The 18,005-nt window shown below is 43.6% G+C and overlaps 1 protein-coding gene across 1 annotated transcript; it reads right to left on the reverse strand.

The window, feature by feature from the left end:
• Positions 1-487: 487 nt before the first annotated feature.
• LOC143131092 (uncharacterized) lies at positions 488-16,492 on the reverse strand. The gene is made up of 17 exons (XM_076290489.1): positions 16,310-16,492; positions 14,848-14,954; positions 14,483-14,622; positions 13,665-13,822; positions 11,982-12,137; positions 10,443-10,950; positions 7,921-8,022; positions 7,292-7,382; positions 6,447-6,664; positions 5,233-5,475; positions 4,723-4,821; positions 4,411-4,604; positions 3,828-4,002; positions 3,401-3,557; positions 2,983-3,136; positions 2,710-2,821; positions 488-2,618 (listed from the first exon to the last, which is right to left on the reverse strand). The coding sequence occupies exons 1-17, from the start codon at positions 16,322-16,324 to the stop codon at positions 2,434-2,436; spliced, it is 2,814 nt and encodes a 937-aa protein (XP_076146604.1). The 5' UTR covers positions 16,325-16,492; the 3' UTR covers positions 488-2,433.
• Positions 16,493-18,005: the final 1,513 nt, after the last annotated feature.

Genomic DNA, 18,005 nt, shown 5'->3' on the forward strand with positions numbered 1-18,005 from the left:
TAAATACAACTTTGATTACTTTTATAGCCTACTACTGTATAGTTAACTTTGGCCTTTGTGCCCCCCACCAAATATGCCCAACTGAAGGCCAAGTGGCCTTGCCCCTAAAATGGTGAAATTCCAAGCCTGGGCCTAACTGTTGATTATTAATTGGGGTGATATTAAATCATATGAAAACTGACATGTTTTTATGGTCTTGGTCTCGACTCGGTCTCGACTCCTAAAGGACTCGGTCTCGACTCGGACTTGCTTCCTCAAAGACTCGGTCTTGACTCGGACTCGACTGTATTTGAAAACCAACGGACTCGGTCTCGACCCTTCAAAGACTCGGTCTTGTCTCGGACTCGGCATAGGCGGTATCGTCCCCATCACTAGATGCTATACAAATATATTTGTGTGGGTTATAACCCACTTTCATTCTGAAGCATTTCAGTGCCAAAGTGAGTCACTACTGTGTTGGAAGGGAAAAAATGAATCCGAGTGAAACCTCTATTAATGCATTTAATTCAACTCTGATTTACAGGTTATAAAATGCTCTGAGAGCATTCCAGTTTGCAGTCTTGGAAAAAAAAAAAACACACGTTAACTAATTGCAACCCTTGCGACATGGTAGTGAAGTATGAAGTTAATAGTATATCAAACAAATGAGCCGGAATCCAGATGCTTATTACCCATTGAACTAAGTGTGCTAAAACAGTGATTCTTACTTATCCCTGTCCACATATGCCTTCCAGGCTATCACTGGGAAGGGTGGACAGTGACTGATTTAATTATTTTATATCCAAGATTAGAAGTAATGGTAGTCAACAGGTGAGATGTTTAAACAGTAAAAGACAGTTGACATTTTGTGAGGTCAGTCCTCACGGCTTATATTATGGCACTGGTCTGTTACTTGGCAGCTTCCAGACCTACAGATTTCATGCTGTGTAGCCTATATCTTTGCACAGATTACATGAAAAAAGGAGACGTTCACGCACGTTTGTTGTTGCTTGTGGATAATGACAAAGCACATCTTGGTTTAAAAAGAATTCAAACAGGAAATCACAAAAAAAAGCAGGTAATCGCAAGTACAGTAAAGGTTTAACAGCACAACAGGAACTTATAACATCAATCGGGGCATCCTCACATAAAAATTCCCAAGACCAAAGGGTTGGCTATGATGAATGATGACAACATTCCTTAAACATGACCAATGCCTGCTGAAACTCTCATTCTCAGAAATAACTGCAATGCATCTGGTAGTTATGGGTAACATTGTGCACAATGAATCACAGGAAAAAGCAAGTTTGTGAGGAAAACTTGATATTGGTATATCTTGGGGTAAACTATATAAAAACTGGACAAATAGGGCAAAGCCTAAAAACCCAATGACCAAGAAAACATTTCAGGGTTGTGTGATTCTCTGGACTGACTATACTTGCTGAAGAATACGGTTGCCATTATAAGCTTCTCAGACAGCACATAGTCTGTGGGGATATAGGTGGTGAACAACAGACGTGCATTTGTTGTGCATGAATTTACATATATTTGCACATATAGTTCAGGCATTACAGAGTGAACGGACATGTTCTTACAGGGCATGTTTGTCTCTGGAGTATTTCCAGCATGCATATTAGTCTCCTCTGGTTCAGAGGTTTACAGGTGTGAGGCCTAATGATATGGGACACTTAATGACCCCTTATCAGTGACAAGTAGCCTAGAGTGAATCCTGAGCACAGTATTTGCTCTAGTCAGAAAGCACATTAATGCAAAATTAGTTGATTTCCACACAAACCAACCATATGTTTGCTTATTAAACACACCAATTACAGTTTCCGCTCTAAAAACGGATACAAATTTTATTGTAATATTTAAACAGTGCCAACAAAAGGAACATTTCTTTGGCTTCTATCCTGGGCAGCGTTTCTTAAGAGAACAGTCAAACAAAACAAAACAAAAAGCAGGGAGAACACTGGGATACTGGGCAAAAACAGTTTCAAAACATTTAGCTGTGGTCATGACAAATAGTAAGGTGCAGCTACACAGGACTGACGTTGCTCTCAAACTAGAAGGTACGACTACTTGGCAGCAGAGTAGACAAACCCCTATTCCTCACTGGATTTCTAGACATCCAGTCAAAAGCCATCATGGCCAACAGGGAAAATACACACTATAAATACCACATTACTAAGCTGTTTCCTATGGGAAGGAGGCTGTGTGTGTGTGTGTGTCTCATCAACTTCCAGTGGTGGGAACCAGTCAAACAACTCCAGACGAATCCAACACAGTCTGATCCCTGAAGGCCTGTCACCATCAGCCTGCTCATGTCTACCCAAGCCTCGGGCCCCATTACCATGCGGGGGCCCATACACTCAAGCCGCCTCAGCTCTGAGTGGCTGAGATCAGACAGGTTTCGCTTAGGCAGGGCGGAGAGAGTGCTGGGGCCTCGGCACCTCAGTTAATGGCCCCATCGCCGTCGTCATCGGACACCTGGTCCATAGGGATGACGCGCGTGTGGCTGGCACGGACGCTGGTCAGCAGCGGGCAGGAGGAGATGAGGTTGGCCACGCCCACCAAGGTGACCCCTGAGCTGTCCAGGTTGATCTGGCTGAGCTGGGTCTGACGCAGGGACTTCAGCCCTGCAGGACGAAGGGGGAGAAGGTTAGGGGCTGGACTGGGCTGTTGTACTGATGCCCACCTGGCCTGTGAGACTGCAGGACGAGAGCTCACCATGGTCTGTGATGCGCGTTCTGCTGAGGTTGAGCTTCACCAGCTCTGAGCAGTGGATCAGGCCTCTCCTTACCACCGTGTCTCCCACTTGAGTACTGGCAAGGCCCAGGACCTGCAACACACACATCAGTGAATACAGCAATATTGATTATTAGAATATGGTGAGAGAGTGGTCAGACATGTTATAAATAAAAGCACAGGGAACAGCTTGAGCTATATCTAAAAATGTGAAGATTTGGAATCTGGGGGGGGGGGTCGGGCGGGGGGTTGTACCTGCAGATGTGGTAGGCGTGTGATGAGGGCGGCCACGCCTCGGCTGGTGACGGCACAGCGGTCCAGACACAGCTCCAGCAGCTCCTGCAGGCTGGCCAGAGACGGCAGCCCTGCGTCAGTCACCTGCGTATTGCACAGCGACAGCTTCTTCAGCCTGAGGACACAAACAGGGACATGGCAGAGGAGAGATTCACTTTAGCCCAACGGTGGTCACTAGCTTGTGTGTGTGTGTGTGTGTGTGTGTGTGTGTGTAGGTGTGTGTGTAGGTGTGTGTGTAGGTGTGTGTGTAGGTGTGTGTGTGTGTGTGCATGTGCACAAGCACAAATGGGAGCACTCCTTTAATTTCATCAAAGGAGGGTGAGGATGTGTGTGTATGTGTATCAGGGGGTGTATGCGTTCTGACAGTGTGTCACCAGACCTGGTCATGGCAGCCAGCTGTGTGACCCCTTGGTCAGTGACGTGGGTGTAGTCAGTCAGGTCCAGCTCTGACAACATGGCGAGCCGCGAGAGGAAGACCAGCCCGCTGTCCGTCACAGAGTGTCTGCCCGGCAGAGTCAGCTGAGTTAGCCTGAGACCTACATGTACACATAGAGGGCGGGCCGACAGAAAGAAAGAAAGAAAGAAAGAAAGAAAGAAAGAAAGAAAGACACACACACACACACACACACACACAAAGTGTATCCTTCAGAAACAGAGTATCCTTAAGTCATGCTATGTTTATTACAGAGAAACACACAAACACAACAGTCAGAAGGTCATCTCAAAGCAACTGACACAGCCTCAAATGGAATTTATGGTGTCGTAAAAAACACTCACAGACAGACAGACACATACTGTACACACACCTGAGATGAGCTCCAGTGTGCGGTTACCATCGGTGATGGGGATGCCAGCCAGACTGAGGGCAGACAGGGTGGAATGGGTTGCCAGGTGCTGCAGAGAATCCTCCCTCACGCCTGTGCCGTCTAAGTGGAGCGTCTGCAGACAGCGCAGCTCAGCCAGGGCCGACACATCTGCTACCTGAGAAACACAGCACACCCGAGCTGCTGACCTGCATTTTAGCGTCCTGATGAAGGGTGCCCTCAAAGCGGCCACACTAGAAAATATGACATGTTCGGCGCAAACATATCTGGACTGTATAAAGCACATGGAGAGATGATGGCTTTAACAAAGTTTCGTCACAAGGAATAACTAGGAATGGGACAGCACCTTGTGTTTTTTTCATATGAATGGATACATACAGTTGTGTTCAAATAAATAGCTTGCGTTGCATAGAGTCAAGTCAACCGAGTGAATGGGGTTTCCGAAGTAAAACAGGAACTGTGTAATGCAGTTTGCTCATTCTGGCCAGAAACACCTGTTCATAAGTGCCAGAAAAACAATGGTTTGTATGTGCAAATGTGTGATCACGTCTGTCTGAAGTGTGACCTTGGTGTGCTTGATGCTGAGCAGACGCAGCTGAGGCGTGCAGGAGGGCATCTCGGCGAGTGTTGCCTCGGTAATGGCTGTCTGGTTCAGACTGAGCTGGACGAGGGAGGACGGGGCCGAGCGCAGGTACAGCACCATGCCGCAATCGCTTACTTTGGTCTGATCCAGCGCCAGGAATGACAGACACTTCAGACCTGTCCACAAACAACACAGTAGGTACGAACAGGAGAGTTAAGAGTATTGACTTTGATAGAATAACCATTAGCATTATGGCTGCATTCTTAGCTGTGAACCATAGCCTAACCACAGTACCTGTGATATGTTGCAGGCAGCAGTCCGTCAGCTTGGTGCAGGAAGACAAGTTAAGGTGCTGGAGTTTCAACAAGCTGGATAGGACCGAGAGCCCAGAGTCTAGGGCAGAAACACACACACACACACACACACACACACACACACACACACACACACACACACACACACACACACACACACACACACACACACACACACACAGTGAGCTGAGCTCCACTGAAACCTGTTTTAAAACTGGCTGTTTTATAGTCTACACAAGCTATGCAGATGCTGTGCTAGACGCAACGCTCAGGCAGATGATTTAGAGCCCTCATAATCGACACAAACTATACAGACTATGCACCCTTATCTGAAACGTGACACAGCATTTGCACTTGTGTTCCGTTAACAAAGTGTGAACGTGCGTTCGCTTCCGCATAGCATGTGTTGACCCTTAGACACAACCCCAATACCAATCTCTCCGACCTCAATCAGAGGACCTGTCCCTCCGACCGGACCCCCCTGGCTTGCCTGTGATGAGTGGGGAGTTGACCAGGCTGAGGTGCTTGAGGGCGGTGAAGGCTCGCAGCTGCCTCAGAAGCTCGTTGGTGGAGTACGAGTAGCTGTTGAGCACGAGCTTCTGCAGCGGGCAGCCGAAGAAGAGTTCGAGAGTGCGCGGCCGCAACAGCCTCTCGCGGGCCATGTGGCTCAGCAGCAGCTCGGCCAGCTCCGGGGTCAGGCCGGCCAGACTGCTGCTGTACTGCATACTGGGAGCTGAGGGGAGTGGGTGCATATGAGAGAGAGAGAGAGAGAGAGAGAGAGAGAGAGAGAGAGAGGGAGAAATTAATATTAGCTTTCTATGCACCAAAAGAAATTGTCTTCTGCAGGAAGAGAACTTTTTATATAGTTATATTTTTATATAGTTATTTTATATGAGATTCCCATGCAATTGAAAAACAATAACTGAATAATAATGAGACACCACCAGCACACAACAGACCCAGCCTGTGTTCAAAAGACTAGCCCTTTGACTAACCTTTCCTGGTTTTGATAGGTCATGAGACTTCTGCTGTGATGAATTGCTTCCATTACTGCTATCTATCTATCTATCTTCATAGACTCAATACTCAATACGCTTTTACTTTACTTATTACTCACATAGTTGTGAATAACTCACAAAGTAAAGTAAACAAAAGAGCAGATATTATGCTTCATAAAGAAATGATGCAGAAAATAACCTAAAGTTAAAAAGAAATCAACTTCCCATTAATAATGAGTTCGGATGGAAAGAATGAAGGAAGTTGGTTATGAGATTATGACCCAGATAACTGATAAGCCAAATATAAATAGGTCACAATTAACTATACTAAATACTCAATACTTTGAATCACTCACAAAGTTGTTAATAACTCACAAAGTAAATAAAAGAGGAGATCTTATGCTTCATAACGAAATTATGCAGGAAATAACCTAAAGTTAAAAAGAAATCAACTTCCCATTAATATTGAGTTTGGATGGAAAGAATGAAGGAAGTTGGTTATGAGATTATGACTCATAACTGATGAGCCAAATATAAAAAGGTCACAATTAAGTAGACTAAATTAGAGAGAAGGGAACAGACGGACAGAAGTCAACAAACAGGCTGTTTTCCCTTTCATGTGTCACACGTAATTAAGGCTCGGCATCGGGCAGGGAGTGCCCTAATCTTATTCAGACTGCAGACACATTTTTTTGGACACGCTCACCGGTCATGAGCGTGACAGTTGCACGTGTAGCCATGACACAGAGGGATGGCACTGAGGGCGTCCTAAAGGCCTTCTTCGGGGGGGAGGGGTGCCCCTGGGGTGCCAGCGGGTCCTCCTGGTGCGCTGCCCTCTCAAGGCGCTGCACTGCCGCCTGCCCTGCGGCACCTGGCAACACCTGGGGCTCCTCTGGGTCTGCAGGGTCATCAGCTTCAGCTCCCCTAAACACACACAGATGTATTCGCAAGTACGAATACATTTTAGGATCACTGTCAGTTTCAATCTGGATTTTATCCAAATAAGTACCCTGAAGCTGGGTAATGCTATACTGAGTATATCTCCTTTTCTTGGCATTCATCCAAATAGGCAAGTGAACTACCAGTAAAAAAAAAAAAAACATTGCAGCGTTGGAGCCCTGCAGTCAGGGGAGGAGAACATATGTAGTTCTTCAACGTAGTTCTTCTACCTTAACATTTTCAAACTCATTTTGATGACACCCTGACTACGGAGTCTCTTACACTGCTGATGTGCGACCCAAATGCCTGGGATTGCACTATGAAATATTGTTGTCTTTTTTGATGATTTGGGTACCCCTTAATGGTAAATGGGACATTGAAAATTGAAAAGGGGAAAATCCTAGAAGGCATTACTTTAAAGCAAGAAAAACAACAGGGTTGTGGTATAAGGAAGTTCAAACCAACAACACATACCCTAATGTGACACACCCTCATGTGTACTAACAAACCTGCATAATGAATATTTAAAAAAAAAAAACCCACATATTTCTGAACTTGTATTTCCAGCTCAAGATGTATTTTTGTGCAGCAATTGCGGGAATTAGTGCTCACCTGAGGCGATTTCCGTGATCAGGCCATCGATGTCGTGGCTCCAGGGGCCCTCTGCCACGGTTCTCAGGGAAGAAGGGCAACCGCGGGAGACCTGCAGTTGCCAGGAAGGAGAGGACCTGTTATATTGTATAATAGTCTCAATTCCAACCTGACAGTAAAGTTCAACCAACCCCTACACACACACACACACACACACACACACACACACACACACACACACACACACAATAGAACACACATGCCTTTTAGTAACATTCTGCTTTCCTCCTCTCTGCACCCTGTAAAAAGCTCCTTCACACAGATAACTCCAACACGTGAGCCGTAAGGGTGTGAGGATAGACACTCTGTGGATAGAAGTGGACTCTGCACGGACTCTGGATCAGGGTAAAACTAGGACAACCCCGGCCATTCACCTCTTTCTCAACCTCTACCTTTTCTGCCCCCTCTTCCTCAGCGGCATTCTACCAGGTCGCTTCATAATGTAGTGACCACACATGCCAGGAGATTTTGAAACATGAGGACATGTGCCTCTGGGTTGAGCCTTCCTCTGCGCTACCTAAGAGCAGTTGTCTAGTGGCCCCATGTCAGTGAAATATTCCCAGGACAGCACAACTGGATGAGCAGTTTACCGTTGAGCAGGTATTGGGGGTCAGGCTCCTCCTCTGGACGCTCCTCATCCTCAGAGCTTCCGGCGCCCTCGACATCACCTGGCACCAACTTGTGGCCTCGACCTAAAAGATAAAAAGGTGATCCATCATTAGAGCCTCCTCACACTGGTCCGATTTGAGTGTGTTAAAGTAGCACATGGGTCATTCCGTGTCAAATCAGACAGAATGCAGAAAAATGGTTTCTGCACCGTCTCAGTTTGTCTACCTGATGTTAAGTCCCAAACCATAGACCTGTAAAATATTTTTGTTTCATTCCAACGTATCCGCACATTTTTTCACCTTGATTTTCCATACATTTTACACTCTCAAAAATGTCTCATCATGGAGGCCATGTTTGGACATTAATATCTTAAAAAGCTTTATTTCAAGCCTGCCCAGAGTCTGTAGGATGAGAGACAAACATGATTTCAGTATGACTTGGCCATTACAAGTCTGTACTGCAGGCCCTAGATTTGGGACAAAATGCAAAACTGTTGGGGGTATATAATAAAATATTGGGGGTATTGTAAGCTCATTTTTTGTACCCAAATTGGCAATTGATCAATCAGTATTTTGTCTGCAAATACAATATTTTATTAATGTTAAGCCAATATTTGAGGTCTCCGCAACAAATACACAAAGATATTAAGGATAAAACTTTAAAAAAAAAGTGTGATTGCATGTTTTGGTCATTTTCATAGGACTAAAACGGTATGTGGGGTAGATAGTTGTAACATGAAAATCAAAGTGGGAACAGCTCGGTTTATAGTAATTTCATGTACAAAGTGCCAATGATGATGTCATTCATAGATCAATACACTTACTTGGTTACATTGTATACCAATGCACTTTCATTCTTGTCCCTGAGGTAAAACAATGACTTTGATTCTATTTACTTATTGTACAACATTGGCACTTTGTACATTACATGCTCATAGACTGCTATTGCCACATAGATTTTACTAGCTACCCCACATACTATTTTAATCCTCTGACAATGACTGAAAAACACAACCTGCTCGTGTTTAATACTTAAAATTTTCAAGCCATTATATGTGGAGAGCAAGAACCTGAGGTGCGTTCAAATTCGAAAACATAGGCGAACGCACCTCTGATCTGATTAATCTTGATAAACCACCTGATCTGAGTAATCTTGATCTGATTTGACATGGAATGACTCACATACAGTACTTCTAATAATGTGTTATCACTATTTCACAAATACCTACCAGGGCTCTACAGTGCGCCCATTTCACTCGCACATGCGAGTAAAAATGATGGCGTGCGAGTGCAAAAAAATATATAGGCGCACTGGTGCGAATTACTTCTAACCATGTCAGTGTTTGTCTACAAAATACACCGCAACATCGAGAAACATTACTGGTGCAAACCATAGAATCACGTCGCGAATGCAGCATAAAAACTACACCTCCCATCAACGTTAGCAGTTTCGCGTTGTGACTCGCTAGTAGTCGCTTCTATCAAATCCAAGAGCGCGCAGAAAAAGCGGAAAGTTAGACTAGCCAGCCAAGATGCAAAGATTGAAGAAATTAGTGCTTCTATCCACCGAATTCATCGGATATAGGAGGAACAGGATGAGATTCTGAGAATGCAGTGAGAGAAGGAAAGGTAACCTAACATGCCTTTTAGCCCAGTTGACGTATTGGCTGCAATATGCAAAATATAGCTGTAGCGAACAGGCACAAAAGTAGCCTCCCGTAATACTCCCTCCCATTTTATTCAAAGGTAGAACGCTAAAGTGCAAAACGAAAGTAGGCCTAACGTTTGCCTACTGCCCCCATCAATGCAGATATTTCAAATAAAAAATAAAAGGATAAAAAAAATATACATCCTTGATAGCCTATGTTGGGTTTTGTGGAAGATAAAATGGACTGTTTTAGTAGTAGTATTAGGCAGTATGCAGTCAGATAGGTCACCATGGGCATATTTGGATTAGCTACAGATGGATTCACAAATAAATAAATTAGCCTACATTTGGCAGGATACTTGATATACAGGCTAAATGCAAATATGGCAATGTATTATATTATTTTACATTAACAAAATGTAGGAAAATAGAACAGACTGAAAATAAAGTAGGCACTGATCTTTAAAATCCTGTTTCCTGTAGCCTAAATGTTGTCAGTCATTCTTAATATTTGCAATTGGTGCACTGGCATGATTAACTGTTAGCTGGAGTGTAATGTTAGATTATGTGTAAGTTAAGTACAGAACTGACTGTGCGCCCAAATTTTTGTCTGTGCTCCTACATTTTTTAACTTGGGCGCACAAGTGCTCCTGGAAAAAAATGTTAGTGTAGAGCCCTGCCTACACTGGGCAGGTAACTGAAACATTCCGCTCGCTGATCGACGTATACCTTTGGAAAAAAAATAGACCAGTCTATTTTAAACTATTTTTCCGCGTTGCGAACGGATCGCTTCAGTTACGACCCCGGTGTAGCGTCCCTGTCAAACCTTCACTCCAGGCTACATGCGTCCTCTCACCCCAGAAGTGTGACGGGCCTGAGAGCGGCAGCCCCACACCCGGGATGCCGGCGTAGCCCAGCGCCTCCTCCCACACCTGGTGTGGCAGTAGAGGAGGAAGGCCCGGGTGCGCCTCCTGTTCCTCCTCCTCCGCAGCTGGCACCTCCCCGGGCAGAGGGGCTGGTTGGTGGTCTGGGGCAGGGATGGGGACAGGTACAGGGGCAGGGGCAGCGTGTGGCATAGGCTCCTCCTGGGGCTGCCTCGGGGCGAGTCGGGGCGCAGGGCTGGGGGGGTCGGCGGGCGTCTCCGGGGGAGTGGTCTGGATGCAGAGGGCAGCGTTGGGAGTGAGACCCAGGGAGTGCAGGGAGCAGGCGAGCTCGGCCTCGCCGAAGCGTTTACGTGGGAACCCCTGGAGCAAGGAAAAGGTGGGCAGGGAAGGGTGCCGTCCGGCAATGTGCTCCACCACGTGGCGAAGGGGGGCATCGGCTGGGAAGCGCTCCCGCATGGACTCCCCAGAAGGCAAGCGGATCTATCTCAGCACAGGACCATAAACAGAAGACAGAAGACAAGGACTACATTTAAACAGAGCCATTAACTGAGAGGTTGAAAAACATCATAAAGCAACAATAAGCTTGCGTGGCCATACCTACAGTATAAGTCACCAGCTGGTAGGCTACTTCATAGCTGACTAAAGAACTGCACAGCAGTCAATGAAGCAGCTATTAAAAAGACAGTCACTCCGTCCTACTTATATGGATCACATTTACATCTATAAATAACATGAATTGAACATAGCAAGGTGGACAGAACGGGAGTCTTGTGGGGTTGTACTACGAATCTCGATTAGTGGGTTAGCGAGGTATGTTGCGCTCAAAGCCAGGCTATGCTGTGACACGAAAGTGGATCTGTTTTAGTGTCGCTATATCACCATGGTATCTTATGCTGTCAACCAAACCTGGTCGGGAGGAGGTTATGTGCTAAGTTATAGCTCAAATCGTGTAATCTACCGCACACTGACCAATCAATTGTCTTAAAAACGAAGTTATCTCACGTGTAGGATTCTGTCATATATCTTACAGGTGGAGCTCCGCCTCTACTAACATTTTGGATCTTGAATGCGCTTTAATAGTGCTGTGCGTGCAAATATCCCACTATGGACGTGCATACCATACAACAAGTGATGACAATTGATTTATTTGATGTTATAGGTTAGACACAAAAAAAGACCGCAGTGTAGATTAAGCTATCGCTCATGAATGCGGAAGTAATTGTTTTTAAATAGAGGCGGTCTTGTGCGTCTCCACGTTACACGATTGGCCAAAGTCATCCCAACACCGAGAACGCGCACAGATCTGAGCTGAAAGGCTAGTTTGACAAATATATCACATAACTGCAATCGTAGTATCACTTAACGTATACCCCTGAGTCAAGGCTTTGTCAAGCCTCGATATGTCTACATAGCCTAGATATCTCTAACGTGCTTCGTAGTGTACCCCACTGGCCTCTAAGAACATCTGCAGAAGAAGTCTGCATAAACCATGTCATTGGCTTTGACCTCACCATCAGAATGCAGTGGTTATCCACGCTGGTCTGGACGCGGCCCCCCAGCTTCTGGCCCTGGACACCGGCACTGGGCGCCTCAGGGGCATCGGGCTGACTCTTCTCGTGCAGGATACGCCGGTCCTCAGCAATCCGCTTCAGCACCAACTCACGCTCCTGGAGAAAGCACACAAGGATGTGAGGTGGTATCAATATCTTCATTATTCTGTTGCTTCTTATTATGAAATGAATGAATGGCAAACATTTTACACCGCCTCCATCTCTGATGTAACCGTGATGTCACAATGACTATGTTTACATGCAAACCAATAATCGACAATTGACCTTATTCAGATAGATTGATATAAAACTCTACAAATAGATACAAAACTTTTATATACTTTACTCTTTTAGATACATTATAGATAGATTATGGGGTTTACATGAGTTTGATAGAATATTCCATCCATATTCCCATTAACATGTAATAAGGCATAGTCATAGCATAGATTATTACTAGCAAAAATGGATGATTCTGTAAAAGTTTTTGCACCGGAAATTAGAATAGGGCGTTCTAATGCGAATAAGGTGAATAAAAGCATACAACACATCTCAATAATGCAACTAAAATCAGAATACTCAGATGAAGGCAATCAGAAGCTGTTTATATGGCAGTGTCTAATTCAGGACATTATGTAAATTGGGTTGATATCGGAAAATTAATGTCCATGTAAACGTCCTCATTGAGTTTTATAATGTTGTTTTGTATGTGTACACTTCACTTACAATACCTTCATATTTCAAAAGCTGTTTTGGTGTAAATTAGGCTCAACACACTGCACAACTACAATTGCCATTTGAATGCAATGTGTCATGTTATGTAGGCTTAGCCTTTATCTAACAACACATTTTTACAAGAGGGTAAATTCAGTTGAGTGAAAAGCTGCTTTGCAGACAATTTCAGAGAGAAAAGATATGACAGGCTGCAGTCAGTTCAGTTGGTATACAAGCTGGGTTCATTTAGCTGACGTTGACATCTTAAATCTAATAAGGTTAGTTTTGACACTGCAGTACAAGGTCCACTCTTTTAGAGAGTGCTCTGCGAAAAAGGGAATTATGGGTAGACTCAAGCTGTCGATCTGAGTCAAACCAATCAATAACTCTTCTCTGATCCTCTGAGTAGATCCCGCCCATTAAGTTCAGTTCAACTTGTTAACAAAACTGGACTCATAAAATAAAGAGGACTACTTAGCAAGTAAACATTTTTAGACCACAAGCAAAGGAACTAATTCAGTAAAAACAACTTAAGTCTGTGACCACAAAGTAATGTAAATGTAACTGTAAATGTGTTTGCAATGCAGATACTTTAGTTTTCAGATCATATGTTTTTAATCACAAATTAAATTGAAAAGATTGAAACATTTGCAGTAATTTGCATTGCAGTATTGCAGTTACATTTGCAGTAAAATTGTTCTTCAAGCTTGCATCTTCCACATCTCCACAGTGGCTCTGGCAAGGTTAGAGTTGTACTCTACTCTATACTGACCAGGGTTGTGCACAATTAGAATTGCAATTCTGTTTCCTGTTTGCTACCTCAATTGAAATGCAGGTGAAATTCAAGAATTGAATTGGAATTTAAGAGCCAGTTACAATTCAATTCTGGAATTTTGCACAAGCCTGATACTGACCACTGTGGTTCCTCACCTGTTTCTTCTGCTTCTTCTCTGCCCGCGCCTCCTCGGCTCCTCGCAGCCTCTGCTGCTCCTCAAAGTTGCTGCGGTCTTGCCTGATGCGCAGGTCCAGTGGCGGGGGCTCAGCGGACGAGCCCGGAGCTGGCAGGGGGCCCAGCGTCAGGGAGGCACCTGCGGAGATGTCAAGAGTTGAGAGCAGAGTGTGGAAAAGGTTGCACTTGAGTGTTTGCCATGAGTTGTTGGTTATGTAAGGTTCTGGGGGATTGTGGGACTGAAACAAAGATGATCAACTTCAAATGGCTTTATGGGAAAACTCATTATTTCTAGGGTGTAATTAAAATCAGGTATGTAATATGACATGACAATCTGTGGCTAAAGTATTATATACAATATGACAACTAGTGTTCTCTTGCACTGTCTAATGTCAGTGTTTATTGGTGTACTATCAGAAGGAAACAGGACAAGGGCTGTAGGCATGGAAAGGTAACAAGGAAGCCACTATTTAGTATAAAAATACTACTTTCTCAGTGTAGATTTCCAGTTGAAGTATTGCATTGAACAAGCAACTTTGAGCAAGAAAGCTCTTACAATGCTTGCATTTAATTAGATTCCTGGATGGATTACAAACTTTTAGTGGATTAATTTGCTAGGCTCAGTTTTTTGTGTCCTGCAATGGAAATAAAATCTCCAGTAATTAAACAAGAACGAATAATAAAAAAGACCAGCCTTTGAGAAACACATTTTAAAAAGCCTCCAAAATAACACAAACTGATTAGGAGTAAACATTTAAAAGTAAATCATTTAAAATGATTATCAAACAAACACACCAACCTGTTCTCTCTGGACTGTCTTTTGTGGTATCCTGAAGTGAGGGGTTCTCTTTGGGTGGATTGAAAGCAGAGAAAGCTGTGCCTGTGGGCTGGCTGGGCTGTTTCACCAGTTTGTGTCTGGGACTTCCAGCCTGCAACAACCTGGAGAGAACAAGAGCCAATGCAATTACCGTGGCTACACCATACAGGCCTGGTCAATAGGTACTAGCTTTTGTCAAAAAAATTAGGAGGCTGACACTTCAGGCCATACTACACCTTGCAGTAACTATCTAAATATCTATAGTGAATTTGTAATTCAGCATCACATCTATTGTAAGGGCTCCACATCTATTGTAAGGGCTCTAGTTTATATTAATCCCAGCTCACCATTCTGCAGCCTCTGGCACTGAAAAGTGTCCTGCTCGAACCGCTGCCTGAATCTGGTCTTCACTGAAGCCCATCTCAATAAGGGTGCGGAAAAACTCCCCGATAGTCTACAGCCGTGGACACAATGAGAAATGGAGGGCACAACTGCTTAAATGAAAACTTGGGAGGGGGAAATGGAGACGACTGAATAACAAATATGTTAACAAATACTTCACAGACACACAATGGAAAGGGCTGAATAAATACTTCACACAGACACACAATGCATCAACACACAGAGACAGACAGGCGTATGTGACAATCATTGTTCCTCAAGATCAACAGCAGCTTGCTACTCAAAGGTAGTGGTCAATGTTCCTCTGACATAGAGTGGCATTAGCCTCATTTACACCAGACTGCATCTCAATTGAGATGGCAGAACAAATGCAAATTTGTCAAAAGTTTGTATAGGTATTTACAGGCTAGGGTGACATTAGACATCTACAATTAAGGGGTCAGCTAATCAACAGTGTTCACATTGATGATTAAACTCTAATTAAATGGGAGATTGCTGAAGTCCCTAACAACTGTCTATCTATTATCTTCATAACAGTGTTAGCCAGAAAGTTAGCTAGTGGTTGACTTACATGGCTGTTGGCTAATGTAAACATTAACATAAACATCACTTCACTACCTGACAGTGGCGAGCCAGACAGTTTGGTGGTCTGGTTCATTAACGTTACCATACCTCGAAAGCAATGTTTAACTCAAGTGGCTTTCTCTTGCGAAGGTATACAAATGGATAAACGTTAACATAACGTTGAATGTTGTTAAAATCAGCTAACACAAACGTTAACATGTATGATCCAGCTGATGCTGAGACAACACCATCAGAGCCTCCATGAAACATTGACAGTAATTGTTAACGTTAACGTTAGGTAGAAATGATCCAGCTGAATGGCTATAAGTTGAGAAACGTTCAGAGATACCTGCTAATGTTAGCTAGCTAGTAGCTAGTAAGAACGTCGCTAACGTTTGCTAGCTATCAAATGAGTTAGCTAAATATATAGTTTCAGTTTCAGTAATCCTAGTCTCTGCGATTAAAGTGCAAATCTGGTAAATACGACAATGTTAACGTTACAGTTAGCTAACAAGACCTTACTTAACGTGTTCTATATCACTAGCTAACGTTAGCTGTTATAACCAATGCAAAGTAGCATCTCAACGTTAGCTATGATAGCAGGCAGGCAGGCAGACATCGGTTAGTTAACATTAGCTAAAACGATGTTCAGACTGTTACTTGACAGACTTTGAAGTTGGATTTAGCAACAACGTTATTTCCATAACTAAGCCATTTCGATGACGTCACCTACCCCTGTTTGCAAGAAGAAATGTCATTTTAATTTTTTTGCTAGTTAGCATAACATTACATGGATGAAAGACACATTCTAGTGGGTTTTAACGTTATCTGGTTTAATCTCACCGGAGAGGAATCCATGCGTACTACACTCGGTTTCCTCTAATGTTTAAGGAGAAGGTAAATATGGCAACTTGCTGCGTTGATTGTATTATGGCTATTTGCTTACTAGCTCAAAAGCTAGTTCAAGCATCAATTTGCCTTGCCAGTCAACATTTGCAAGTTTCGTCCACTTCGCGTGACCACTGAATCCAGTAGTTATGATTGACTGTGTAGGACACGCCCCTGACACGGTACTTACGTATCTCCTGAACTCACTGAGCTCCGTAATGTTACCCTACTGAAGAAAGAAATAACTGTCACTCATTCTTAAACTCAAGAAAAGAAAAGTGTGTGTAAATGCGGACTACACTATTCATCATCTATTTGACTGCAAGCACAGCCAAACCAAAATACAATAGTATGAACCTACAAGCTTTTAGGCCTACAGTCTGGCTGTGCATAGTCAACAAAGATACCTCAGTGCTAGCAAGCTTTTATCAGTTACAACTTGACTGTTTATTTATTTATTTATCTATTTATTTTGCAATGTTTTGTATTTTACTCACTAGACAGAAACTGGCGTCAGCAGAGCGGCCCTGCTAGGCTATACATCAACAACATTGTTTGATTATGACTTTACAAATTATGACTGATATATTTCTCATTATTCGTTTTATTGGATAATCACTTGCAATGAATGTCTACTCACCCTCACCTAGTCAAGACCAAAATGTGAAAAATAGCCCTGGAAATATGTGGTAGACATTTTTGAGGAAAAGTACTTAATGTGTTGTTTCTATATGATTTTTAGGTGCTGAATCAATTTCTGCTGTATAACAAGCCCTAAAAGTCACTGTTTAGTCATAAATAATAAAAATACTTAAGTCTTAAGTTGATCAAAACAATATTGTACATTTATAGGTCTTCAAACAGCAAATGTTGCAAAATGTAAGTTATGAATATATCTAGTTCTTTAATAAAGGAGAACATGAGACGTTATCAAATCATGTGATGAACTGAACCAATATATTCATAAAGTTAAATATATTTTAGGTGAGTTCACTTTATGTTAACCAGTGGCAACACATATAGCCTACTGGGCCTCAATGGCGATAACGGACAACCATGTCTTGTAGCCTACTAAACTGCCATCAGAGTCATGAACACAAGCAGAATTTGAACACTGACATTTTTCTAGAGTCTAGATTACTTGCTGAGTGCCAACAACACAAAACAGGCAGGGTCCTGGCGAGCTCTTAGGCTGTCTTAGGCACGTCTGACCTAGAACTGCAGCAGCAACATGGTAGACACGTGCTGGCTTGAGGCCGACAACACAGAGTGGTCAGTGTGAGCTGACAGGCTCCCGTAGCCCACATTGAGCACACTTGACATTATAGTAGAGTCTGAGACAAGATGTGACACACACATGCTGGGTGCCAGTCACATGTGTGAAGTTGAAAGCACAAATCAGGCTACCAATGCGGGCTATAAATGTGGGCAAAGGTATCACAGAAAGCCCAGCTTGCACTTAGACAGATGTTCAATCCAAGATGCTGCAGGCCTGTAGCCTGATGCCTTTTATGCTGAAATGATAGCCTCCATAAGTCAGTGGGCTTTGACAGTTTATGGCCCTCTGCTTGACCCGAAACAGAAAACGGTTCTCTCCAAGCATAAAGTGTGTAGCCACAGCTGGTCCTGACTTTTGGACAGAAGGCAGGCA

Source organism: Alosa pseudoharengus, unplaced genomic scaffold, assembly GCF_046254945.1.
Source record: "Alosa pseudoharengus isolate Yale_2024_CS ecotype anadromous, Long Island Sound unplaced genomic scaffold, YU_APseudo_1.1 YU_APseudo_1.1_scf_18, whole genome shotgun sequence".
NCBI classification, from domain to species: Eukaryota; Metazoa; Chordata; class Actinopteri; order Clupeiformes; family Clupeidae; genus Alosa; species Alosa pseudoharengus.

What these genes read in the sequence shown, in the direction of transcription:
- LOC143131092 (XM_076290489.1), bottom strand. An exon ending in AGACAGTCCAGAGAGAACAG is followed by an intron (nt 13,823 to 14,482) that starts GTTGGTGTGTTT and finishes ACATCTCCGCAG; the next exon opens with GTGCCTCCCTGACGCTGGGC. An exon ending in CACACTGGAGCTCATCTCAG is followed by an intron (nt 3,558 to 3,827) that starts GTGTGTGTACAG and finishes GTGTACATGTAG; the next exon opens with GTCTCAGGCTAACTCAGCTG.